Source organism: Musca domestica, unplaced genomic scaffold, assembly GCF_030504385.1.
Source record: "Musca domestica strain aabys unplaced genomic scaffold, Musca_domestica.polishedcontigs.V.1.1 16, whole genome shotgun sequence".
NCBI classification, from domain to species: Eukaryota; Metazoa; Arthropoda; class Insecta; order Diptera; family Muscidae; genus Musca; species Musca domestica.
Window position 1 is genome coordinate 7,969,060 of NW_026712219.1, and position 27,246 is coordinate 7,996,305.

Consider the following 27,246-nt stretch of genomic DNA (forward strand, 5'->3'; position numbering starts at 1 on the left):
TCAATTATCCGTAAACAATCCAATTTATTATCTGTTTTAAAGCCATTAACATCACTTCATTTTTGAAACAAACTCCGCAGATTGGCAACCCTCCACGTCGTCCCACGTTGTGTGTGTTGGCAATGTGTTTAGTTCAGCCTTTAGCTTAATGCCAAAACTTAATTTATTTTGCTGCTACTGCATCCGTCGCAAAATCCCCTCTGTTTCTGCCGCACACCCTGACGCATCTGCCCAAAACTTTTGTATCCAAAAGATTTAGTCATCATCATCAGTATCGTCGTCGTCGTTGCCATTACTGCTGGCAAACCAAAGCATCAATGCAGCAGCCATGCCCCCTCGCATCACTCCCCGTCACACACAGACACACAGCTCCAACTGCGACAAGCATTCACTTATCCATCCGGCAGAGGAGATATGCTCACGTAGAGTTAAGCTTACGTAGAGGGAGACAATCCATTCCCAATCACAATAACATTGGCTGTTGTTGTTGTTGTTGTTGGCAGGCTGGCGGGTAGACTGGTTGACTGCCTGGCAAATTCTGGCTCTTTGCAATTGTGGTGTGGTGCAAAAATGTGGAGGAGCCGACAACCCCCTCTCCAGCACAGAGAAGTAACAGAATATTGTGTTTGGTTTGAGTTTGTGGAGGCTCATATAATCCATTTCTGCTTAGCTGTTTGCGTTGAGCTTTAGCATTTCGGGCTTATACCATTGAAGCATGTGGCTGGCTGTTGCTTATTGCTGCCAGTCGGTCGCTAAAACGAATGCTGGCTGGTTGTTGTTATTGTTGTGTTTATTCTCCAATGCCAGCGGATTTACTAACTACACTGACAGTCAGCCAGTTTGGCCATTTGTGTGTCTGTCTGTTGCTCCGTCCGTCCGTCTGTCGCTTAGTCTATCGTTCCTTTCTATGCCTATACATTTGAGAGTGTGTTTGTTTTTGGCCGCTGTATGGCGGAATATCTGATATAGCCGCTGCTCTTCCCTATGGGCCGCAAAGTCTATGTTCATCCTTCATTTATTCCAATGTGTTTGTGAGTGTGTGCGTTTATGTGTGGCTGTGTGTGTTTGTCAGAGTTTTCAAACGGATTTAGTAGCGCTGTTGTATCTATGTGCAAGAACAGTGCTGTTTTCCATTCCAGATCTGTGCGTGCATGTATTTGGATGCGGGTGTGTGTTTGTGTGTGTGCGCGCAAATGTTTTGATGTGGCGTGGGCGAGGGATTTAATTTCGTGCGGGATTATTATTTTGGATTTAACTCTTCGTTTTATGGATCGTTTGGTTATTAAATGTAATACAAACAGACTGACAACACGCAAATTACAGTGCTGGCAATTGGATTGTGGACAGAAAAATATTCCCAAAAAAGTCATTATAAGAAAAATATCAGTTATGGCATGTACTTGACTTTGAAGTGTGGAAATTTTTTTATTATTATTTTTTTATTATTAATAATATTATGTTGGGGGTATTATATGGGAAAAAATATTTGATATCCATCGAAATATTTGTCCTAGACCCACTATCGTTCTATTTGCCCGAGCTGAGTCGATCTACCGACATGATCCTCACGATGCGAGCCAATCCTCACAAAAGTTTGCATAGAGTTGTAGTTAGGGTCTGAATAAAAGCCTGTTGTTTTTGAAGGCGATCGTTTTTTGATATTTAGGTATATTTAGACAATCCACGAAATTCTTAGAGGGGTAAAAATTTAACACAGGGCGATGGCCTACTAATTTGAATAGTCCTCGATAACTATGTTGTAAAAATATACCAAAATTTCCGTTGAACCGAAAATACAATCGCATAGCCAAGGGAATATATAGCACAAAAGGCACAACCTATTTATAAAAAAACAAGTAAGCAAAGGCTATAGTCGTGCGGGGCCGACTATGTGATACCCTACAACACTACAATATGTTAGAAGCACCCTTATGTCCAAATCCATTTTGGAAGATTCGGTTTTTAATTATGCTGGTCGTTGTTGTGGTCCATTTACAGCTGAATATAATTCAATGGCCGGAAGTTCACCTTTTGTGTATATCGGATATCGCCTGTAAGTAATGTTGGTATTTTTTCATACAAAGGTAGTGGTCCATTCTATCCTCTGTCCTAACTCTAACTTCATGCGAGATTTCGTGTCTTTTGGTTTCTATTTGTGACCTTTATAACAGCTGCAAAATCAGGAATATTTTTAGTTGTTGGTCCATTTCAACCTCTAAATATATTGCGGACATCTTTGAAAACGATAGATCTAGCCCTTCTGAGCCTAATCCTACCCTTGTGAAAATTTTCGTGAGGATCGGACGATAATTGCAATCTGTATATAATAACCCCAACCTGTGTTGTAAGTTGAAAAAATATTACAAAATATATACTTCAATATTTTAAGTCAAATTGAAAAAATCGCATGCGATAAAAATATGAAAAAACAAGTAAGCAAAGGCTACAGTCGAGCTGGGCCGACCGTTGAATACCCTACAACACTATAATAAACCATACAGTTTATTAGGCGAAATACTCGACAGAATTCCACATGATATTGTGACAAATAATAAAAGAAAACCATCATGTTTCGTTCTCTAATTTTCGAATAATAGAAACTTAAACTAATTTGCTCATTTCCAATTTATTGGTAGATGTTGCACGTAAATGGTCTTCCTAGATCTGGAACCAATATTTTCCAAAGACCTATAATCTCTCAAAAGTGGCAAAAGATTAACATTTATTATTGGTTTTTGACTGAAACGCATCAATATGAGATACAGACATTTGACTATATTCTTCCACGAAATCAGCGTTAACGAAATAGTCAGAAGTGCGTCTTTCTTGTATTTGTGAATTCTCCAAAAAGTCACTGGAATGGACATTTTCGTATTTCGTCTACAAAAGTTGGCAAACTACTTCACACATTGAATATTTTTGGATGGCCATCCGAAACTGCTTGGCTTTTGCAATGTCCGGTAACCCCCATTCAAATGTGCGTGAGGATCGGGCGATAATTACGACCTGCAGACAATTTTGCTGTTTTTTGGTCCATTTCAACCCCTAAATATATGGCGATCATCTCCAAACAGTGTAGGCTTCAATTCTGACCCTCATCTTATCCCCATGCAAAATTTCGTAAGGATCGGGTCTTAAATGCGATCTGTATATGATATCCTGATATACTAACTACTTAGTTTTGTTAGCTGTAGAAATATTACCAAATGTTTAATTCAAAATGAAAATATGCCAAAAATATGACAAAATTGGAAAAATATGAGAAAATTTTACAAAATCAATATTTTCATCTTTAGAGAGATATTTTTATGCGATTTTTTTAGACGTTTTTTTTTCCTGCCAAGAGGCCATTCCGAATTAATGAGAACTGTCGAAATCAGTTCAGCCGTTCTCGACATATGAGATTTTTCAAGCATATCTTCTTTGATAGACATATATATCGCACATATTTTGCTATATATCCGATTTGTTGGATGTTAACATCAATGTAATGGTCAGAAGTAACCTTGTGATGGCTTTGTGATTTCGCCGGGATTTAAAATATTCGCGGTTTAATGAAAAATTTTGAACTTTTTCACCTAAAAAAAGATATGGCCTATTTTACCCGCTAAATATTATCCGATGACCACCCAAATTGGTAGACTTCTTCCCCGCCCTAAACTCTAGCCACATGCGAAATTCCGCGTCGATTGGTCTATAATTGCGACCTGTATAGCTACTGCAAAATCCGACATTTTTTCAGTATTTGGTCCATTCAACCCCTAAACATTTGGCGATCATCTCCAAAAGAAATAGGGTTCTATTCTGACCGCAGTCCCACCTCCATTCTAAATTTCGTGAAGATCGGGCCATAATTGCGACCTGTAGAGTGATTACAAATTAACATGGACAGACGGACATACATAGCTAAATCGACTCAGTTCGGCGAGCTAGGAAGATCCATATATACTTTCCTATGTGGGAAACCAATATTTCGAGGTGTTACATGATTTTTCGGCCAATCAAACTTATAATACCCCCAACACATAGTGTTGTAGGGTATAATAAAAATATGTCACAAAATGCTACAAAATCATAATCATAATTGGCATATTTTTATGCATTTTTTTAGATTTTATACGTTTATGCCAAAAGGCATTCTGAATTGACAAAACTTGTCAAAATCGGTCCAGCCATTCTTGAGATATAAGCATTCTAACTGACATCCCCTTGTTGCCTATTTCACCCACTACATATTATCCGATGACCATCAAAATTGGAAGGCTTCTGCCCAGCCCCAAGCTCAAGCCCCATGCTAACTTCCGCGTCGATTGGTCCATTTTAACCCCTAAATATTATGCGATCACCTCCAACAGAAATAGGGTTCTATTACCTCCACCACCTCCATTTTCAATTTCGTGAGGATCGGGCCATAATTGCGACCTGCAGAGTGATTACAAATTAACATGGACAGACGGACAGACGGACGGACATACATAGCTAGATCGACTCAGCTCGGCGAGATAGGAAGATCCATATATAGGTTCCTATGTGGGAAACCAATATTTCGAGGTGTTACATAATTTTTGGCCCAATCAAACTTATAATACACCCAACACATAGTGTTGTAGGGTATAAAAACAAGTAAAAAAGCTGAACTTTGAATACCCTCCATCATTTGGCACAAATTTAATAATTTTCAAAAAAATAAAATCCGTTAAAAATTCTATTAATATCTTGAAAATACTTAATGTAGCCGTATATTAGAATTTATACATGCATAGGCATCTTTTGTCACATGCTATTACAATATTCAAATGCGAAACTTGAAAGAAAAAAATCTGTTTATGGTGCAGCTAAAATCATCAAAATACCGAAAATAGGGAGGTACCATGGTGGTTATAAAACGTGGATATGCACAGACAATTTTCTGTCATAGGCTGTAGCATTCATTACGAACCTAAATACCAAAATTGAAACAATTCCGGTTAATAATGCCGCTAACATCATGAAAATACCGAATATCGGGGGAGGGTACCGTTATATGGGGGCTATACGAAGGCGTGGACCTGCACAGACAATTTTCTGTCATAGGCTGTAGCATCTATTACGAACTTCAAATACCAAATTTGAAATAGTTCCGGTAAATAAGGTTGCTAAGATCATGAAAATACCGAATACCGGGGGGTACCGTTACATGGGAGCTATACGAAGACGTGGACCTTCATGGCCCATTTTCAGTACCAAAAGTTCTGCAGATATAGTATACATTTGAGTAAAATTTTATTAACCTACTTCATTTCGTTCGGAAGCTAGAGTGATTTCCACAGACGGATAGACAGACGGACATTGATAAATTGATATAGAATTTTATGCTGATCAAGAATATATATACTTTGTGGGGTCTACAATGTATATTTCGAGGTGTTACAAACGGAATGGCAAACTTAATATACCCTCCATACTATGGAGGAGAGTATAATAATAATTTTAGTTCTTACACTAATAAATCAAGAACGAATGGACTGGTTTTGACAATTCTCACTAATTCAGATTCTTTTTTAAAGCAACGTTTTCAGCCATGGCTCTCTGGACCCTCAACCTGCGTACGTCCCTCTGTTTAATGGATAATCTGCCTTACGGTAATAAATTATCGTTGATATATTGGTCTTGATTCTACTCCTAATCTCAGTTTATTCTCCGATTTAAACTTGATTCAATAAAATATGAAGGTTTTCATGAAGTAACTCAGTTTAAGGGATGTTTTTTACGTTCAATTAACTATTATGTACCCAACATAATTGGGATACCTGCAGCCAGTTGATAAAATCATTTTCACAAACTGATCGATTTTTTTTTTTTTTGAATATGCCATTTTTTGGGAATTCCATTCTTGTGTCCCATTAACATATTATTAAATAATGCTGGAGTTTATTTTTTGTCTCATTATACCTACAACACTATATGTTGGGGGTATTATAAGTTTGATTGGGCCAAAAATTATGTAACACCTCGAAATATTGGTTTCCCACATAGGAAGGTATATATGGATCTTCCTATTTCGCCGAGCTGAGTCGATCTAGCTATGTATGTCCGTCCGTCCGTCTGTCCATGTTAATTTGTAATCAAGGTACAGGTCCCAATTATGACCCGATCTCACCGAAATCGAAAACGGAGGTGGGGATAGGGTCAGAATAGAAGAATAGAAAATATTCTGGAGGGTGTATTAAAGCCTTGGGCACGGAAACAGTTTGGCCGCTGACCTTAGACATTCCAACAGGACTCAACACCATCGCACTCAGCACGCGCCACCCAAGGATGGTTACAAAATGACGTTCCTCGCTTCATTTCCAGCGCACAATGGCCACCAAAATTTCTGGCCATCTGGCCAAATTATTGTGTCTGGAGTATTTTGAAAGCAAGGTTGGCACTTAAAAAATACCATAGTGTCGATCACCTCAAGCAAGCGCTTCGCCGGGAATGGGCCAAAATACCGCAAAACAACATTCGGGCAGCGTCTGACGGTTTCATTTGGCCGTTTAAAGGCCATAATTCGTGCCAAAGGTGACAAATTTGAGCAAATCTAAACTTATGCTAAAATTTGATGCTATTTCCGATATTTGTTGCTCTCATTCAATAAAAATTAAAAACATGTAAAAATTATGACGTTTAACTTTGTTGCTGTTTTTTTATCTCACCCTGTATATTGTCTCCTTCTATGCTTTATAAAATGTGGAAATCTAATACAGATTCAAATATTGGAATGTGTAAAATTGAAAGGAAATCGAACATTTATATTAAATTATAAACGAAATCATAAATTCCGATAAATTACGTGTGCATATCAGGCGTCTGATTAAGAGAAATATTTAGATATAGCTAGTTTTGAAGAAAGTTTTTCGAGCGTTTTTAAAAGTTGTCACGAAATCTATGACAGATAAATGTATTGGAAATTGTGATCCTTTGTGGGTGAGGCATCAGTAGAGGTTGGCAGATATCTATCATCTTCACAACAGATTTTTAGTTAGGAAAAATATTTGAATGTGTGAAATTTGAAAAGTTGGGAGGTACCAGAAGAAACGGTCCGATTTCTACCATCTTTATAAAAGATCTTGTGTTGCTGGAAATATTTGTAGGTGCCAAGTCTGAATGGAATCGAAAGTGAATTGCGTGTTTTATGAGCTTAATGGTTATTCAAAACTTTGACCCTTTCGGAGAGGTACCAGAAAGAGTGGACCGACACATTCCATCTTCACAGGAGAGTGAGTAATGGAGATAATGAGATGTGTGAAATATGAGGGGAACCGGATGATTACTTCGAATTTTATAATATTTTTGGTTGTTCAAAATTTTGACCTCTTGTGGGGGAGATACCAGCAGGAATGGCCCGATCTTTATCATCTTTATAACAGATCTTTTTATTGAGATATGCCAAGTTTGAGTGGAATCGGATGTTAATTTCGCGTTTTATGTGCTTCATGAGTATTCAAAATTTTAAATACCAGATTTAACCTTTTTTTTTAATTTAATAAATTATTTCCCTGAAATAATAAAATTACAAGACACTTAGGCATTGGTTTTGCATATATTCACCTAAGTATTATTTTTAAGTGCTCCTCTGTTTATCCGATCGTCCAAAGCTATTTGTTGATCTAAAAAGTGTGACGCAACGAGACTCAAGTCTGAGGTATTTTCAAGTTTGAGGTAATTTAAAGATTTGCCTTGGATTCCAACATTTTGTAATAAAATGCTATGTTCAAGAACCTGGAAGAATATATTATTTTTTTTGCAATTTATCGATATCATAAAGGGAAATCGGTTATGGAAGTATTATACACTCTCGCAGATCTGGAACGGACCGTAAAATTTTTATTCATTTTTTTTATAATTTTCTTCAAATTTTTATTTCTCTGTCTTCACTTAAACAAAAATTAATGTAGACACATTACGTAGCTATAACAAGTACAACACCTATAAAATCCTATGCGATATAAGATATTTTGCAAATATTTGTACTAGTGTATACTTTGAAGGTAACTTAAATTTTTTGGAATTTAAAGGAGTTTGTTCCTTTTTTTCTTATTGTCATTAAAATTTCATAACAAGTCATAACAAGTATAACTCGTAAAATATTCTACCCGATTTGGGATATATTGTAGAATTTAATCTCATCAGTATTTCTATTTGTTATTTGAACACCTGATTTCGTTAACCTTAATTATCAATCAATAACTTTCTTTTTTTATAAAATCTAGAAAACATCAAAATTTCACAGAGTTTCACTATATTTCTAATGCGGTAACACTTCTTAAAGCCCACACTGTAATAATAAGTCTTGCTATATGAAGTAAAAAGCCGCAGTATTATAATAGCATTATATCCATGCAATACTCAGTGCTGCTAAAGCCGAACACACAAACATCGTATATCCAACTGAATCAGTCAGCCAGGCAGCCAGCCAGGCAGCTAGCTAGGCGGGCAGGCAGACAGTCAAGACTTTTCTCCAAAACATCGAACAGACGGTATTAACTCCCCGGACTGAGCCACTGAAGGCAGCTAAATCCAATCTACGTACAATAACAACAACAACACGGCAACAGTGATAGTAGCAGCAGCATCAGCATCGTCATCATCCATCCAGACATTCAGCCTGCCAGCCAGCCAGCCAGTCAGGCAGATAGTCATTCCACCAACAGCAAATAAGTTATAATGGCAAACAGTCATGCCGACGGTTGTTCAGACAATGTGACAGACTAACAGCCAAAACACACATCCAACCAACCAGCCCGGCCGCCGTCGTCATCGTCTACGGCGAAAGGAATATAAATTTATTCGTGTATAAAATACAAAACAGTATTATCTCAGTATAAATGACATCCCTTCGAAATTAATCCTTAATTCCCCCCATAGTATTCATTCATTTATACATTTTGCATAATCCCTGAGATATGAGCCCAATAAGACTTAATATTTATCGTTGTGTGAGTGTGTAAATGTGTGTGTGTGTGCGTGTGTGTGTTCAACAACAATACAGTGCGGTGTGCGCCCCTTTGCCATTAAAAACAAAACCCTGAATGAAAATGAAAGAGTGATGTTATGTGTGAGAATCAGTATGGAATGAAGAGAATTCTCTTAAGAGAGAACATGAAGTGCATAAAAAAGAGAAATTGTTGCCCAACCAAGTTGTGATAACACAGATACCGTATGTGTGTGTTCATGAAAGCAGGGGTGCTCAAGAAGAAATATCTGTTTTCAGTCAAATTTCTCTTTGCTTATTTAAATCAAGAACAAAACAGTGTCAAGTCATTATTTATACAAATATTTTTTATCCATTTGCTTTATAAACTATTTTGGCAAATATTCGTGTTTAAAAACAATTAAATAGAACAGTAAAATATTAAGAAAAACAGAATTTTAATTTTCTCTTAAATTATCTCTTTTTTCTCTTCATGTTCTAGAACACGGTTTTGAGCACCCCTGATGAAAGTAAACAATTCACTGTGAGATACTCTCTATGAGGAAAGAGAAAGTAAGTGAAGAGAAGTCTAAATAAAAAGGTGGTGTTTTTCAAATTGTATCTCCCCCCACATTCTCTGTTGAAGGGAAATGCAGTCAAACTCTGCCGACTCTTCTCTAATTGCCTTAACAACGAATCGCGCTTGCCACATGTTGCTTGTGTCATTTGCACAATGTGGAACGGATACACTCGCCCAAACACACACACACACACAGTATCTGTGTGAGACCGTGCGTATCTCTTATTCATTTCGTCACTCATTGCCCTCCCGCCGTTGTGTTCGTGTGAGTGAGTGTGCGTTAAGATAAAAAGATATTGGTTTGTTTGGGCGTTTGACAGCAGTTGTTAATTTAGTAGTGCGTGAATCATGATAGAGGAAGGTTGGTGAGCTCTCTAAGAAACAACAAAAACAAAAAAACAAGAACAATTGTTTTCTTTTTTACTATCGAAATTTTGTTTTCTTCTTGCGATTATTTATTGTTTTGAAATTTGTTTGTGAACAATTAATTAATTGATCAAAACTCACAAAGTAGTGTAAAATTACTTGATTTCGTTCAATTTTCTTTTCATTTATTTTGTATTGCAATTTTGAAAAAAAAAAAAAAAAATAATATTTAGGCGGGATTATGGAACAAACTACAATAACAAATTACAAATAAAGAAGTGATTAACAATATATCCCATACGTGTGTGTGTGTATGTGTGCATGTATGTGCAGCTTATGTGTCCATGTATTATTTTGTGCTGTTGGCCGCTCAGCTGATTAAAAACCATTGAAACTCACAGAACCTATGACAGTGTGCGTGCAGCCAGCTCTCAGAGCAAGTGATGTGTGAGTGTTGTGTTGTGTTTATTTTTCGTTTGTTTGTTGTATTCCAGGCAAGTGCGTGTTTTTGGGAAGAGGCTATGCCGGAATGATGGATTATTGGATTAAAATTGAAATAAATTGATTACAGAAAAAGAACGAATGAATGAAAGAAAAGAAACCTTTCGGAGCCAAAGATATAAAGTGAATTACGAAAAAGAAGTGATTTATAGAATCAAATAAAGCCAAAACAGCAACAAAAACATTAATAATAACGAGAAACACACATTTTGAACTGTGAAGTGCTTAAGTCGAATTAAATTTTCGTCTTAGACGGTTTTTTTGTTTTGTTTTTGAAAAATATGACAAACGTGACTATTCCAATTGACACACAATCCATCCATAATCCCCTGCTCACAGTGATCAAAGAAAATCTTGAGATTATAGCAAAATTTCGTACAACAACTAAAAATTTCGATTGTTATTATTATTTTTCTAAACAAAAAGTGGTTTCTTACTTCTTCTAGTGATGAGTTCGTCAAATTCAGAAACAAGTGGAAATGTTTCGGAAGGTATCTATTGTTGTTATTGTTCTTAACCCTCAAAAATTAAAAAAAAAAAAAAACAGAAAAATTAAAAACAAAGTTTTATTTAAAAAAAATTATAATTTGTTGTTATGAATTTATTCGAAAAACGATATAATTTTTATTATTATTTGTGAAAATTTTGAAAGTGAATTTTAATTTTTTGATGTAAAATATTAAATTTGTGTTATTATTTTGTGTTTTACGTAGAAATTTGTATCGTTTCTGAAATGAAAAATTTAAATGGTTCAATATTTACATCAACTGTGAAATTCTTACAATATTTCTTTAAATTTCCGTAAAAAATTATCAATATGAGAAAATTTGTTTATTATGTGAAAAATACTGCGCTTTCAAGTATAATGTATGATTTTGTACGTATTTCATATCTTCAAAATAATTGGATTGAATCTAACATTCTATTATGAAAGGAAAATTGAAATATTGCTTGTATCGGAAAGTGTAAATATAACTCAATATTTACATCAACAACTGAATTATTTCAATTTGGAAATATATTCGTTTCCGAATTTCCCAAAAAAAATGCTGTGGAAGAACAGTAGTATTGCGAAAAATGCTGGGTTTTAAAATAATCTGTTCGATTTTATTTAAAAATATTTAAAAATATAGATGATTATAGATATAAACAATTTGAAGATTGAGTGGTGCGCTTGTCGACTGAAGTAAATGAAAGTTTTCATACTTCTCCAGGATTGAATAAGTCTCAGTCCACGACAGGAATGTATGCAGTATTGGTTTTGGAACAAGACTTCTATGAAATTACTACATTTTGACAAATTTATATTCATCCTTCTCCAGGATTATATGAGCCTCAGTCCACGGTAGGAATGTATGCAGGCATGGTTTCCATGCGGCGCAAGACCTCCCTGAAATTATTACATTTTGGCATATTTATTTATACCACCAGGAAAGGTGTATTTTATTAATTGGGCGCCACTTTTTTGCATATTTTTTGGAAAACTTTAATTTTTCCTAGTTGGGCGCCATCGAAATAATTACGAAATGTTTTTCTGGTCCTTGCTAAAGGAGAAAATATCAGATATAAACATAATATTGAAATAACGTTTCTTTTTTTGCTCTAAAAGTCCTGAGTCTGAGTATTGAGAAAGAATAATATTATTATTTTTAAATAACGAAAAATCCATTTTAATTAAATATTGTTAAAGCTGATTTCATATTTATTTGTCCTTTAGGACTATTATTTTATTTTAAATAATTTTTTTTTGTCGTTCAGATAACTTTCTGAGTTTGAAATATTTTTCTTATAGGTTATTTTTTTGAGTTTGTATATAAAGTGTTTCATTCTCTTCAAGGCTGGAATAGTCCAAAGTATTTGCCAAAGAAAAGTCCCGTCATGAAAAATTAGAACTAAGAATTTTTGGAGTTTATGAAAGAATTTTGAAGCTCAGACATTTGCTTTTAGATAATTTTGTATCAGTCGTTTCTATTTCTAATGAACTCTCACTTTTTTGATCAGTTAACAAATTTTATTAATCAATTTCAAACCAGAATTCAAAATAGTTTTTCGGTATCATTAGAATTGATTGGGTTTGGGAAGGACAGTAAGGAACCCCTGCTACTTTAAGGTTATCCTGGATTTATAGGGAATTTTAAAACCCTAATAGAAACACACTGAAAGATAAGAAAAATTGTTTCACTTTCCTTTCAATGGAATCTCTTCCCGAATTTGAAATCCGATAAATGTCTTGGACTTTCATGTGAGAAAAGGACATCCCATCTCTAACCTGTCAAGAGAAAAAAGAGGGCAGTCCTATGTCGCAAAATTATATATATGATTATCTTTCAAGCCGCGAGGTATCAATTGAAATCTCTCCAGTCAAATTTAGAAACAAAAAAGTGGAAAAAAATTTAGGAACCCAGGACAATTGCATAACAACCTCTTAAAATTGGCTTAATGGATAAGAACAGAACTTAAAACAGCTATATCCAGAAAATTAATTCAAACAATACAGCATACAAATAGTTTTCTGGGCCTCTAACAAGGAGTCATAGCCACCCGCAAAATTTCGAGATTTTATTCCCTAAATTTCATAGAAATAACTTACCAAATATGACAATATTCAAATATTTCATAAAAAAAGAAAGAATTCGTTTGCGTTGCGCTGAAAACTACTTTTTGTAATGGATTCTCCAACCAATTTTCATGAAAAAGTAGAATAAATTTTCTATGTCATAGCGACGATTTCGCCAGCTCACCGAAAATTTTTGTCAATGATAATGATAGTTACCATTAATTCTGTAGTTAACTAGTTAGAGAATCGCCTTAAGGAACTTGTGGCTAATGAAAAAGCTATTACTATTATTATTCCGAAAAATTACCTCATTGAATATAAATATATTTTTTTATTATATTTCTAAAGTTGCTTTTTTGGAGCATTCCGTAAAAAAATAAATAAATAAATCAATAAATAAATGACTACTTATATATAATTGAAAATTAATTTTTTCAAAGCCTTGAGATATATTTGAAAATCCAACTTTATATCACAAATATTAAGTACCACTTAAATTACCTTTACAATTTTTAAAAGAAAATTAATAATTTTCACACTTTATTTTTCTGCCGACGGCAAATCGCCACTCCGATGCTTAAGCGCAATGCCTATGTGTCACACTTCTTCTGACTTATTAAGAATAATATATAACCATAACCTACTAAAAGCAAACGAAATATTATAAAACCAACAAATGAAAACAAAAAAACCTCAATAACTGAGAAATACATTTTAATTAGTTCAGGACATTTCCCTGGTATAATCAATGGGCTTAATGGTCTTTTCAATATAACTCCGCGTAATATAGGAACAAAATTCTCCTATATAGTATGTTTACATTGGAGTTTTTATCAGAATAGCTTTCTTTATGGCGATTTATTTTTCGCATTTGCAAGGAAATTGAAATTCAAATGAATACAAAATCCAGTCAAATGTAATAGTATTCCTAATTTTATCAGAAAATAATACCTATTTTTTTAAATTTTACAATTCTTTACATTTCTTTAGATTTTATTTAAATTTCAATATCTTTCGTCCACCTCCAACAACATTTAAATCACACCATGTAAATGTTGCAAAAGATTTTCCTTCGATAATCTCCAACAACATCTAAGCTGAATGAATGCTACTGACAATGAAAATGCCATCATCAAAGCTTTTAACTACTAGTCACACCTAATGCCAAAAGGATTTCCATTGAGTTGCAGAGTGCAGGGAGAGAGAGAGAGCGAGAAAGCGCAATGAAAATCATTGAAATATAAAACACCGTTATTTAGAATTAATCTTAAAATAAACTCTAGTGAATATGTGAAGGGAGTGAATAAATTTACACAGTGTTCGAGCGAGGATATGACAAAATTGTCAGAGAAGAGTTTTGGTGTGATATTTTGCATATTACATCTCAAATGGATCGGCTTTTCTTCTAATAGCAGATGAGATTCATTTGTGATGTGAGAACATTTTTTAACGAAAGTGGGATACATTTAATATTTCCCTTTTTTTAACCGCTTTTTTATCACAAAAGAGAATTAGTTGCAATGAGAGAACCTGTTCATGAAAATTTCATAAACCTCTTTAAAGAAACTGGAATATATTAGATATTTAGGCTTTTCTGGATAATGGTGAACAAAAGACTGCTGCATGTCTTTATATTAAAAATGATCAGAAAAAAATCTATTCACCAAATTCATTTTAGAAACAAGGTCATACTTTACGTTTAATTTCGAAAAATTTTTTCACATCAATGTCTTTCTGCTATTTCCGGTTTTATAACCACGGATTTCTTTGTATATTTCATAGAATTTGCTGCAATATTTTCAATATTTTTCCATGAGCATTTTTTTTTGGCTGACTGAAGAAAAATTAAAGATGGGTTTTGTGACCCTAAAGTAATGAGTAAAACTTTTTAATAACATCAAATATAATGTATTTATTCATCAATCATAGGTATATATATATAAAAAACTAAAAAAAAACTGATCAATTTTCAAATAAAAAATATTTCCCTTCTCCACAGAAGGTAGAATCGTAAAAATCTGATTTTCATCACACTTTTAGATTATTTGATATATTAAAATATCAAAAACATTATTCTGGACAAATATTATTATTTTTGCCTTCTAAAGAGCTAGAGCCGTGCGGGCGAGGAAAATCCCCTTAGGTCCAAATCCATTTTAGTCTATTTTTTGGAGTAATGGCATACAGTCCAGCAAAAATATTAGCTTTGATTTTCGACAGCTGTCTCTTGTCCCATATTTTCGCTTTCTATCGTGTTGATAGGCATTCCGAAAAAATTCACACAGAAATTGTGTTGTATTTTACCAGCTAAAGGGTTATCCGATAATTTCGTGTCGATTGATTTGTAATTGCGACCTGTAGAGCGACTTAAAAATCAGAACATTTTTCATTTTTTTTTTTAATTTTGTCCTTTTCTGCCTGAAGGTCATTCTGAATGGTTGAGGATTATAAAAATCAGCCCAGTGGATTCTGAGTTATAATTCTGATTGGAACCCCAATTTGCAATATATCCGATGTCTGGAGTATTAGCATCAAAATAACGGCAGGAAATAACCGTAACGCTTATTTGTGGTTTTTCTGCGGTTAAAAATATTCGTGGTTCAGTGGACACTTTTGTATTTTTTTACGCTAAAGTTTTCGTCCATTTGCCCTGTAAATATTATCCGATAACTATCCAACTTGGTAGCTCTCCTCCGTGTTTTAACCTTTTCTCAATCCATTTCATTTCGCTTTGATTGATCTTTAATTGTGACTTCTGGAACAACTGTAAAATCAGGAACTTTTTCTATATTTGGTCCATTTCAACCCTTGAATATTTTGCGTTTCTGATCTTAACCTTAACTCCATGAAAAATTCCTGAGAATCTGACCATAATTTCGAACTTTTGAAAATTTTCTCAAATACTTAAATTCAATATCGAGCTTATAAGTTTTATTATACAATTCATTCAAAATTTGGAAAATATTGCCGCGACACTTAAAAATCCAATCCAAAAAGGGGACGCAATTCCAACACCTCCATCTACATTAGACAAATTTCGCTATTGTAATCTGCGAATCAAGATTTCAAAATATCTAATTGCAATCATTTCAGCTAAAAGATCAAAAAGACCTTCAAGACACCTTTAATCGGACTTTAGTATATGGGGTTTCGGTCAAAATGTGAACTGATATTGGAAAAAAATTCGTAAGGCGAATATGCATTGAATTGGAAACTAATTTGCCAATTTTATTACAAACTGGAAAAAACCTTTAACATTTTTGAAATGTTATGTTATCTTTATATGGGGTCCATATCACGGTATTTTCTGTCGTTTCAAGTCGTTCTATATTCTCTTGGAAACGCCAAATAAAATATAATTGAGTTTAAAAATGTCTCTAATACATGCAGAATATTTAAAATTTAGACTTACATTTTTTTTGGACTATTCTAAAAATTAAGGAGAATCCAAAATATTATTTTTACACCTGATTTGGTTTAAAACGGTAGCTAAAATATTTAAACTACCGAAAATCGGAATGAAACCTTACAAACTTTGGCTAATTTCAAATATTTTCTATATCAATCATCTTTTTATTATGCATAATACAAACAGGTGTGCATCTACATCAAATCAAGTCGCGATATATTTGCCTTATTTAAATAAATTTTCTATACTCCAATATTATGGAAGAGGATTTCTAGATACACACTGTAACTTAATTACACTGAACTCAGGAAGTGTTTCCGTGGAAATCCTTCACAGTAGCTGTGGATCTAGCTCGTCTCCTTATGTTATATAGACATAATAACTTCATTGCAGTAATTATTTTTTTAAACGACATGAGGGTTAAAAATCCTACAACCTAGTTATTTCTGTGTAGTCTTAATAATAAAGATTTGAAAAAAAATATATATCACAATGTTCTACTTTTTTGCTTGCCTTCCTTAAACTCTTCAACATTGTGATAATTTGAATTTTAAAGTCAAAACTAATTTTTCAACTATTGCTGCAAAATCTGGTCCAAAAGATTATCAAATTTTAAAATTCTCCTCTCCACAAAGCCATTCCCACTGTTCATCGCTCTTAATACTGTGACAGTAGTAAGTGAATTAAATCTTACCATTAAACATAAGAATGGCAGAGTATCTGTTGTTGTTGTTGTTGTCAACATATACATAAATACATATATCACTCAACAACACTCACTAATACAACACTTAGACATTCATATAAGGTACGTGGCAAATAACTAAATGATTTAAGAAATGTTGAATTGAGCAAACCAAAAGGAAAAAAAAAATGATAAACTGAAGAGAACAACAATCTAAAGGATATCAAGTGTATAAGCAAACACACACACAGACACACTCACCTACTCTCTTTCACCCATAGACAGATTAAAAACAAAACAACACCAAGCAGACAATCTAAACTCCAACAACCAGAAATGTAGGAAGCATGGCAAAAAGGATGCTGGAAACTGCCAACATACACACTCACACACACATGGTAGTCGTGGAGCAAAAGCACGTACCTTATGTCGACATTGATGCAAGAGATGGAAGGGAAAAGCTTTTAATTCTGATGCTTTCATGAAGGCTAATCTCTGTGAAGTTCACTAGATTTGCTGGCATTGTTTATTTGTCGTTGCCGCCACTGCTGCTACTGTTAAATCTAACCAAGAACAACAACAAGCAACACCAATGAAGCAACAAGACAGACAGACGGACAGACGGGAAGGCAGACAGACGGACGGACGGACAGACAGAGCGGAGTGAAGACATACCCCACTCACATGAAGCTTTAGTTAGATACAATGGATGTTAGGTTCTATTTTATTTTTTGTCGAAGGAAAAAAATATACGTCGCAAAAAAAGATCCAACATCTAGAAATCTGGCAGGAGAAATGACATTGTTTGTTTTCTTTTTTTTATTGCTCTTTCTTTTGGTAGTGAGTGGTGGAGACATGAAGGAACTACAATTGCGAATGCATTCATATTGGGATGCATTCGCAAGACACATTTGCAACAATTGTTGAACACAATTTTTTATCAGTCAAACTCTACATATCAGCCTCGGGATAACTCATTTAAAATAGATTGTCATGGGATCACAAGATAATTTAATTATTTATGTGATAATCCGCTCTATACAACAGGGGATACAGCTTCCCATATATTATATTTGTCTAAAAATATGCATTAAAAATACATGGTTTTTGAGATCGGATTATCACATAACTCTCTCTCTGTGATCGTATGCGAACCTCATTTTAATCAGGGACCGCGAAGTTCAATTTTAGAATTTCACTAATGTATAAAATTTTAAACGGAAAAAGTTTTCCCGTAGGGCATTTTGCCTGTGTCACTGCAGCCAACATGTTTGCTCAAAACTCGTTAAATATTGTCCTTTTTTCTTTTTTTTTCTAAAAAGCTGTGACATAAGTCGAGTTTCTAAAGAACCTCTGCGAAGTGCAAAAAAAAAAAAAAAAAACAGAGAAATTATAAATAACGCGTATAAAGTATAATCCGTTTGGATATGTTGCGGTTGGTTGTTGTGGTTGGTGTTTGAGGTATTATTATTTAGGAAGGGGTAGCTAAGTGAAGACAATTACGGAAAATAGGGGCGTAGAAAAAAAATAATTTAGAGGATATTTTCATTAGACAGGAAATTAAGAAAACATTTCAAAGGTAAAATATGTCGGAATTTAAAAAAAAATCAAATGTGTATCTCCCGGGAAATATAGTCCAGATAAGTAGGATTATCACTTCAATTGGATTAATTGGATTAACTTTTATGTCAAGAGTCCTCAAAAATTTTTTTTTTTTTTGAAAATTGCAATTTATGTTTTTAAAAATTTGGAAATCCTTAATTCCAAAGTATTAAAAAAAAAATTACAAAAAAGACTACAAATTCGAATTTTTCAAACATCCATAACTAAAATCTAAGTCAAATTCAATGTTAATTTCAAATCTACTGCAGCAAAGTCAAACGCCAAAATTTTGACATATTTTTAAATTTTATTGAATGAAGGCAGAAAATGTCGGAAATAGCATCAAATTTTAGAATAAGTTTAGATTTGTTCGAATTGGCCACCTTTGGCACGAATTATGGCCTTCAAACGGCCAATGAAACCGTCACACGCTGCCCGAATGTTGCTCTGCGGTATTTTGGCCCTTTACCGGCGATGCGCTTTCTTGGGGTGATCGACGCTTGGTATTTTTTAGTGCCCACCTTTCTTTCCAAAATACTCCAGGCACAATAGTCCAACGGATTGGTATCCGGACATTTTGTTGGCCATTGCGCCCTGAAAATGAAGCGAGGAACCTCATTTTGTAACCATTCTTGGGTGGCGCGTGATGAGTCCTGTTGGAATGTCCAAGGTCTGCGGCCAAAATGTTTGCGTGCCCAAGGCTTTAATACACCCTCCGGAATATTTTCGCGATAATATTCGGCATTTATTCTGATGCCACGGTCGATTAAAATGAGCGGAGAGCGACCATCGGCTGTTATGGCTACCCATACCATCACCATGGCCGCCGCTTGAGTTCTGGTGGCCAACCGAAGGTGCACATTTTCGGCTGACCTCTTTGGCAAGTAAACACGATCATTTTGTTTGTTTACAAATGCTGGACAACGAATGTTTTCTCATTGGAGAAAACCAAATTCGGCAGTTCAATACTTTCGACCAAGCGAAGGAACTCTTTCAGTTTCAATGGCTTTACCCCGAGCTAATTTTTTTATATTTGCCGAATGGAATATAGCGATATATTCATCTCACGAACCATTTTTTCGGCCAGTGCGATGCGGCTTTCGATCAAGTCGCTTCCTTATTTTTCGAACTATTTCTGCCGATGTTGCTGTTTTCTTCCGTCCACTTCCTTGTAGTCGGGCTACGCTACCAGTATCACGGTAACGAGCGATGGTACGAGACACAAAAGATTTATTCACATTTAAATGCTGGAGTGATCTAACGATAGCCACTTGTGGTTTTCCAGCTAAATGTAAAGAAATCACACTATCACGCTTGAATTCTATCACGAATAACTTTTGTTCTGGAAAATTTTCACCAAAATGATTTTGTACGCTGGTAAACAATATAATGAGCTGTCACTGGAATAATTTTAATAGCTGTCTGACGAGTGTCTCAGAAATGACAGCAGTTTGAAGTTGTTTGCAAACACACAAGAATTGTCGAACTAAACAAATTGTCCATTTTGAGTAATGAAAAGTCCTAACACGAACTATGAAAACAAATCTGATATTTTAAGGTGGACTTAGTTACAGCTACTTGCTAGTTATATTATAAATATAAAGCCCATTTTTTTTGAAAATGTTTGGAAATAATAAAATCCAAAATATTGATTGAAATATTAAAATATTGATGTTGTAAAATTCTATAAATATTCACGTCAATATATCTTTCCAAAGTTTCGTTGTTTTCAAAATTCTATTTTGTTCAAAAATCCATAAATATTAAAATCTCAATTCTATTTAAAATTCGAAAATATTTTAAAAATTAAAATTTTTTCTACTAAAAAATCCGATATATATCTTTGAAATATCAGCATTGTTTAAAAAAATCCATTTTATATATATTATTATTGCCCCAATCCATTCTCAACGACGCCCCTGCTCTGTCACTTCGTAATTCCATCTGTTTTGGTTTTGTTAGCTGCTAGCCATGCTTAAGCTTTTACACTTTCATGTACGCTAATTTGTGTATAAACCCCAAAGAATTAAAACCAAGCCAAACCAAACTACAAACCAACTACAAATGATAACAGAATACTTGTTTTGTAGAATAAAGTAAAGTAAAAAAAGCGAAAAGAACTGTCCCCTCATGAAAATGTTGAAAACTTAAAGCCATATGGACAAAGAAGAAGGAATTGCAAAAGGAATATTAAGTTAAAAGCATGGATAAAGTTAATTCAATTGGTTAGTTAAATAAAACTGACTTCTTGGGAAGAGAATTATGCCATGTTGGGAATTTAGGAAAAAAATATTTGAAATCCCTATTCCCTATCCCTATGTAAATAATGATCCATCCGCTTAACTCATCCACACGATCTAGACGACCAATTGATTGTGACCTCTAGAGCAACTACAACATCATGATTTGTTTCTGTTTTTTATCCATTTCAACCCATTATTCTTTTGCTTTCATCTTCTCCAACTAAATACTTCTATCACGACCTTAAACCCACCTCCTTGCAAAATTTAGTGAGGATCGGGCTGTAATTGCGATCATAACTGGACGAATGGATACACACATCTAGATCGGCTATGCTCGACGAGGTTGAAAGATCCCTATATAGTTTCCTCTGTTTTGAACCAATATTTCAAATGATTATACCCCCTCTCTATCTTTCTCACTCTATCTCTTTCTTCTTGTACCTAACTTAAATCTCCTAAAGATTTTTTTTCTGTTTATGATTAATGCAAATATTTCAAATAAATAATCGTTCATTGATTTAACCTTAACGAAAATAATACCCATATTCATTTAATCACACACACTTTTCTGCCCGCCGACCACATCCACACCCTGCCACGCTTTTAACAAATCCTTAAAGCGTGGAAACCAAAAACAAAACACAAAAGACGACGGCAACGATGAGAGTCAGGAGGAATGTGAGGCAACAACAATGAAGGCAGCACTTGTCTTAAAGGATCAAATTTCATCCCCATCAATTGGGAAGCATTGACGCTTTTGATGCTCCTGCTGTTGTTATTGCGGCTGGCGAGTGACTGCCAAACGCACACACACACAGGGGCACATGCACATTCGCTTACTCTTAAATCCCTAAGACTTTATCTGAGCTTCTCCTGTTGCAAATACGTTCAATAACCCCACATAAGATTTGATCTGTTGCTGCTGATGATGATGACGAGGATGAGGATGACGGTTTTCAATGAAATGAAGATAGACATGATGTTGGTGGTTAGCAAAATACAGATAAATATGAAAATATATTTATTTGTTGTTGTATGGGTGTATGTGTGGCCTACTTAAGGTGTTATTGAGTTTTGTATTGGGAATGTGGCATCTTCACTGCATGCAATTTTGATTTCGCTAAAACCCAATAATCATTGAAATAAATTGTTGCACATTGAAGGTTAAAGCCTCTCAGCCGATTCTAAATACCCTCTCATAATCAGGGCCATAAAAAAATAAAAATCTTAACCTCATTGCGCGGTGTGGGGGGGGGGGGGGGGTCGAGACTTATTAGTATCCTCGCATTGCATCTACTTTGCCTTATCTGTATATAGAATAAAAAAGAGGAAATTAAATTACCGACTTTATATTTAAGCGCTTAAAGGAGACGAGAAGAAGAAGACGGACGGCAAAGACAATCTTTTGTAGCATCATTTGCAGTTGAGGCAAACAGCAATGCCACCATCTATCCACTGGAAACGGCAGCAGCAGCAACAACAACATTATCTGCGGCATTGTCATCAATAATACATTGGCAACTTTGCATTTATATCTGCTGTTGTTGTTGCTGCTACTGCTGGTTGGTTGCTGGGTTGGCAATGGTATTGGTGGTAATACGACCAAGACTATTAACTTGCCTTAAACGTTAAGGCACCCACAAATATATGAGGCTGGGCTGTGCTGGGCTGTAAAGCCACGAGAGATAGAGAATGCAGTTGGAATGGTTTAAGAAGGATTATTGTAATCAATGAAATGAGAGGAAAGAATAGGGAAAGAAAGAATCAGGTGGGGAAATAAATCAAAAATTAAATTTATTCAATTAAGGTAAAAGTAAAAAATAGAGCTGAAGTTAAAAAAAACAAAGAGTGATTTTAAATAAATTTGCCAAGAAAAATGTCTCAAAATCTTAAAATTCCTCACGCCCTATGGAGTTTGAATTCAAGGAGTCGGTAAGACTTATATCACTAGGATGTAGTACTATTGGATGTGTCTTATCCTTAAAAACGTTTTTAGTCCCAATGTCTCTTTGGACGAAATTCCCTCCAGGAGTCGGTTGCTTCGGAATGGCTGGAAATGTCTGCAAAAGTCCTTAAAAGGTGGTTTCAATTTTGATCAAATTCGGCACATCTGAATATGAGATTAAAACTTTGGATCAATTTGGAAAATGGGCAAGATTTGACGCCCCCTCTAGCTACCACCCCCTTAATCTTTAAATAATAAATTAATATTTTAAATCTACCAAAAAAAGTATATATTCCTTTTATAGAAAGTGAAGGGTCGCTTGAAACTTTGCTCATCTGACCCCTCCTTCGTTGCAGGAGTCAGCTGCGTCGGTAAATCCTCAAATAGTGGTTTCGATTTGATTCAAATTTTGCACATCTATATATTAAACTTAAATCTGGATCATGTTAGAAGATGAGCTAGAACTGACCGCTCCTACTAGAACCCTCACCCTCAACTTTATCCAAAAAAAAAATAATAAAAATAAAAAATAAATAAATAAAAAATAAAATAAAAATTTATTTATTTATTTTGCATAGATAGTTAAGGAAATGAGCGGTGTGGTTGAAATTTGGCTCATCTGACCCCTCATTTGTTTCAGGGGTCAGTTGCGTCGGAATGGGTGGAAATGCTCGCGAAAATCCTTAAAAGGTATTTTAAATTTCGCTTAAATTTAGCTCAAATTTGGCACATCTAAATATCAGGCCTAAATCTGGATTAAGTTGAAAGATGGGCAAGATCTGGCTTTTCCTACTGTTTTCTTAAATTTTTTTTCCCAACAAAAAAAAAAATCTTATAGTGAAGGGAGTAACCTTCAACCACCCCACCCCACCTGATCATCCTTCAAGGAGTCAGAATTTAAAATAATACTAAATATCATAAAACGTGAAATAATTCAACTATTTCCTACACACTCTACAGATTTTACTATTTTGAGAGAGTGAAATTGGGATAAATCAGTCAATTTTTCCAAATACTTACTTAAAAGGTCAAAATTTTTAATAACACTTATAAACATTTCTTAAAAAATTCACAGGTAATATTTCAATTAAGCTTGAGTCAGTTGAGAAAATGGACAATAGAAATAGGGTGGGCCCTATTTCGTAAGAATGGTCAAAATTTCGGAGAAAAAAACATAAACCACCGACTTTCTTCAAAATAATGGCAGACCTTCTTCAATTTCGGAAGTCTTAACATTTTTCTTTTTTTCTTGGTCCAATATTGGATTCGGTGTGAATAGATAGAATATATTCACTCCCCTAGGAAAGACTAATATTTTAGAAAAATTATGTTAATACCAAAAAAATACCCCACTTTCTTCCAACATGTATTATGCCCTAGTCAGGCGTAATATAGACCCGTTTATTTATTACAAGCCCGGTGTAGTTAAAAAAAACATTATTTATATGTTATACAAAAAAACTTTTCAGACAATTTTTTTAGGAATTTATTTTTTCCTCAACATTTTCCTCTTTTCTTAACTAAATCATTACCCTAATCCTCTCATGCCTTTCTTGTTGTAAGTATAAGACAGTCAAAATACCACATCTGTACATTTATTGACATTTTAATCTCTTTTATTTGTGTGTGGAATGGACCCTCGAGATTATGTGCTGCAAAAAAAAAACTGTGGGTATGGTCTGGTCGAGTCCTTTAAATGAATTTAGTGCATATTTCTTTGTTTTTCTGCTCATGCAGATGCCTTTTTAATGCACAAGGGATAAACATATAGTCTCGCAGGATGCAGGAAGAGAGGAGGCTGGGTTGAGGGTTCAGCAAGGCTATATGGTATTAATGCTAGTGTTTGTATGCATGTCCTATGATGTGATGATGTTGATGAGAGCTTGTCGTCAGCCTTGTGTTGACGAGCAAACGACATTGTTCGTAACAAATCTTATTGTGGCTTTTAATATACAATTCCAGTCAAGCTTTAAGTCAAATACAGAGAGGCACGCTACACACACACTCATACTCACATAGCCACTCCAAAACCATGCCCTCACATATTTATCAAGGATACTTGAGTGTATTTGAGAAATTTTTTGGATTTTTTTCTTTTTTTGTTTTCAAAATCTCACAAAGGATTTAAGCTTTGAAATGCTATTGTGTCGAAGTGTTTCTTGGTCCATGTGTGTGTCTGTATTTTACTGTGGACAAAACTCTTATGGCTGAGTTTTTTTTTATAAAATTATCCTTAATACACAAATAAACTTAATCCCCTAAAAATTTAACCCCAGTTGCAAAAAAAAAAAATAAGAGGAATAAAATAATGTTGAGTATTGACTAAAGTATGCATTTCTTTGTTACCCAAATAAATGCTAAGGGTTTTATCATTAGCCAAAAAAATGTGCAAAACATTTTGTGGATTTGTATTACATAAATTGAAAGGTCGTATAAATTGGGGATTGAATTAAAATTTGGGAAGAAAAATCCTTAGCTAGAGTAATTGTTTTACGCAAGATTTTTTCATTTCTCAATGAAGTATAGCGAAGAATTCAAAATAAAGACCTGGAAGTATCCATTCTTTATATACATATATAAAAATTTGTTAGAAGAGTTCAAAATTGGAAATACTATATCTTGTATTCTCCGATGTAACCATTTGTTTTCTAAGAATTACTTTTTTCACAAAGATTTCCACTGATTTAATCTCAAATATCGAGCGACATCTGGATACTGGACAAAAGTATAGATTTCTTATGTCACAATTATGGTACATATTTTTAGGCTCAATTTTGTCCTTTCCAACGGTTCTTTCATTGAAGATATGCAATGTCCAGTAAAAATCACAAGAAACTGAAATCCTCATTTCAGATATACACAGAGTTTTACAAATGTCGTAAAAAATATAAGAATTGGAGATCCATCTCGAGATGTGGGTCAAAGGGCAGATGTTATGTGAATATGAAGTGACATATTTAAATATAAGCAGCGACCAAGAATACTTGATATATGATAATCAAATATATGACCGCCATCGTTGAATGGCACTACGCTTCTAATTTTTTCTTGAAAGGAAAACATTGAGAAGAACGCCACCTTTTTGTACTGGGCAAAAGTGTAATTTATTAAAAAAATAATTATCGTTTGAATGCATACTCTTAGGGGCACTGTAAAGAATTAACACGACCACAGTTTAAAAAAAAGAAAAATGCGTGCTAAAAAAGCGTCATCTGGCGGAGTCGGTCACAATTTTAGATCTTGTAAAACATGGTTATTTCTGTGCTACACTAGGTGGAAAAAAAGGGTGTTATATTGTGAAAAAAAAATTAAATGAGTTTACATTTCGCGAAGTACTGAAAGATATTACGAGACAAATTAACATTACAAAGTTAGAAATGTTGCAACAAACGAGCTGGACAAAAATAACAAATAAAGTAAAATGTATTTTATATAAGCGCCATCTGGCGATGTTGGGCACTATATTAAATAGCTTAAAACAAAATTAACAAATATCGAAAGCCATCTGTTGATGATGAGATGTCTTCAACAGGCTGATTTCTTTCCAAAGATGACTAAAATTAGAATTTAAAAAACCCATTTGGTTCGTCTGCAAAAATAACTGTAATTGACAGAAATTCCAGAATTTTTGAAAAAGACTGTGCTTTGGAATTCAAATCGCCTTTGAAAACATGTCAAAATTTTAGAACTAAAGAGTATTAATTTTTTGAGGAAGAAATGAGAAGATATTAAACAAACTATAGTTGTTTAGAAATTATGAATTGAATTGAAGATGGCGCTGGACCACAACCGTAACAGACTTTAATAAGAAATCGCTCTGGAAGTCGTTATCCAATATAAATTTAACTGATCTAGAAAGAAATAGTTTTTACGAATGACAATAGAATAGAAACTGAGCAAAAAGAAATTATATGAAAGTCTTGCAATGATATGTAGATGGCGGTAAATTACAAGGGGTTGTTATTTCAAGATAACGTAACAACGGGTAATATACAAATTATAACAAGGATATTTAGAGGATTTTAATGAGGCATTGATCTGGTCTAGTCATTGTTCAATGTATAGGCTAGCCAACAAAAGAGGATTATTTTTTATGAGAGGAAAAAAAGAAACTAAGAAAAATTAGTCTCCCACTGATATTTATTGGAAAAAAGAATGAATTGATATGTAGATGGCGCTGAATTTAAATGATTGGGATTTTCACGATATTGTAACTACGGATACTATACATTTTATAACGTGAATAATTATGAGATTTTAATGAGGAATTGCTCTGAAAAAGGTCCTTGAGTTCATGTATTTCATTTCTGAAGGGTAATTTTTTTTGTCTACATAACGTTTTATAAATGTTATTTTACTTAAATATTCCTATTGTATTTTTGATACCGAAAGATATAAATAAATTAAAAAAAATTGAAGTTAG

The 27,246-nt window shown here is 34.1% G+C and overlaps 1 protein-coding gene across 5 annotated transcripts in view; it reads left to right on the plus strand.

The window, feature by feature from the left end:
* Positions 1–27,246, plus strand: part of LOC101899338 (uncharacterized) — a 291,344-nt gene that overhangs the window by 234,764 nt on the left and 29,334 nt on the right. Inside the window, exons 1-2 of one of the 5 annotated variants that reach the window (XM_011297921.3) lie at positions 9,863–9,876; positions 10,829–10,873. The exons of 1 other annotated variant lie outside the window; for it this stretch is intronic. In XM_011297921.3, the coding sequence (XP_011296223.2) occupies positions 9,864–9,876; positions 10,829–10,873 (58 nt within the window). In that variant the 5' untranslated portion in view covers position 9,863. Of the gene's footprint in view, positions 1–9,804; positions 9,877–9,984; positions 10,329–10,828; positions 10,874–27,246 lie in introns of those variants that run through there. 3 more of the 5 variants (XM_011297919.3, XM_059120028.1, XM_020039942.2) reach the window with 3 other exon arrangements.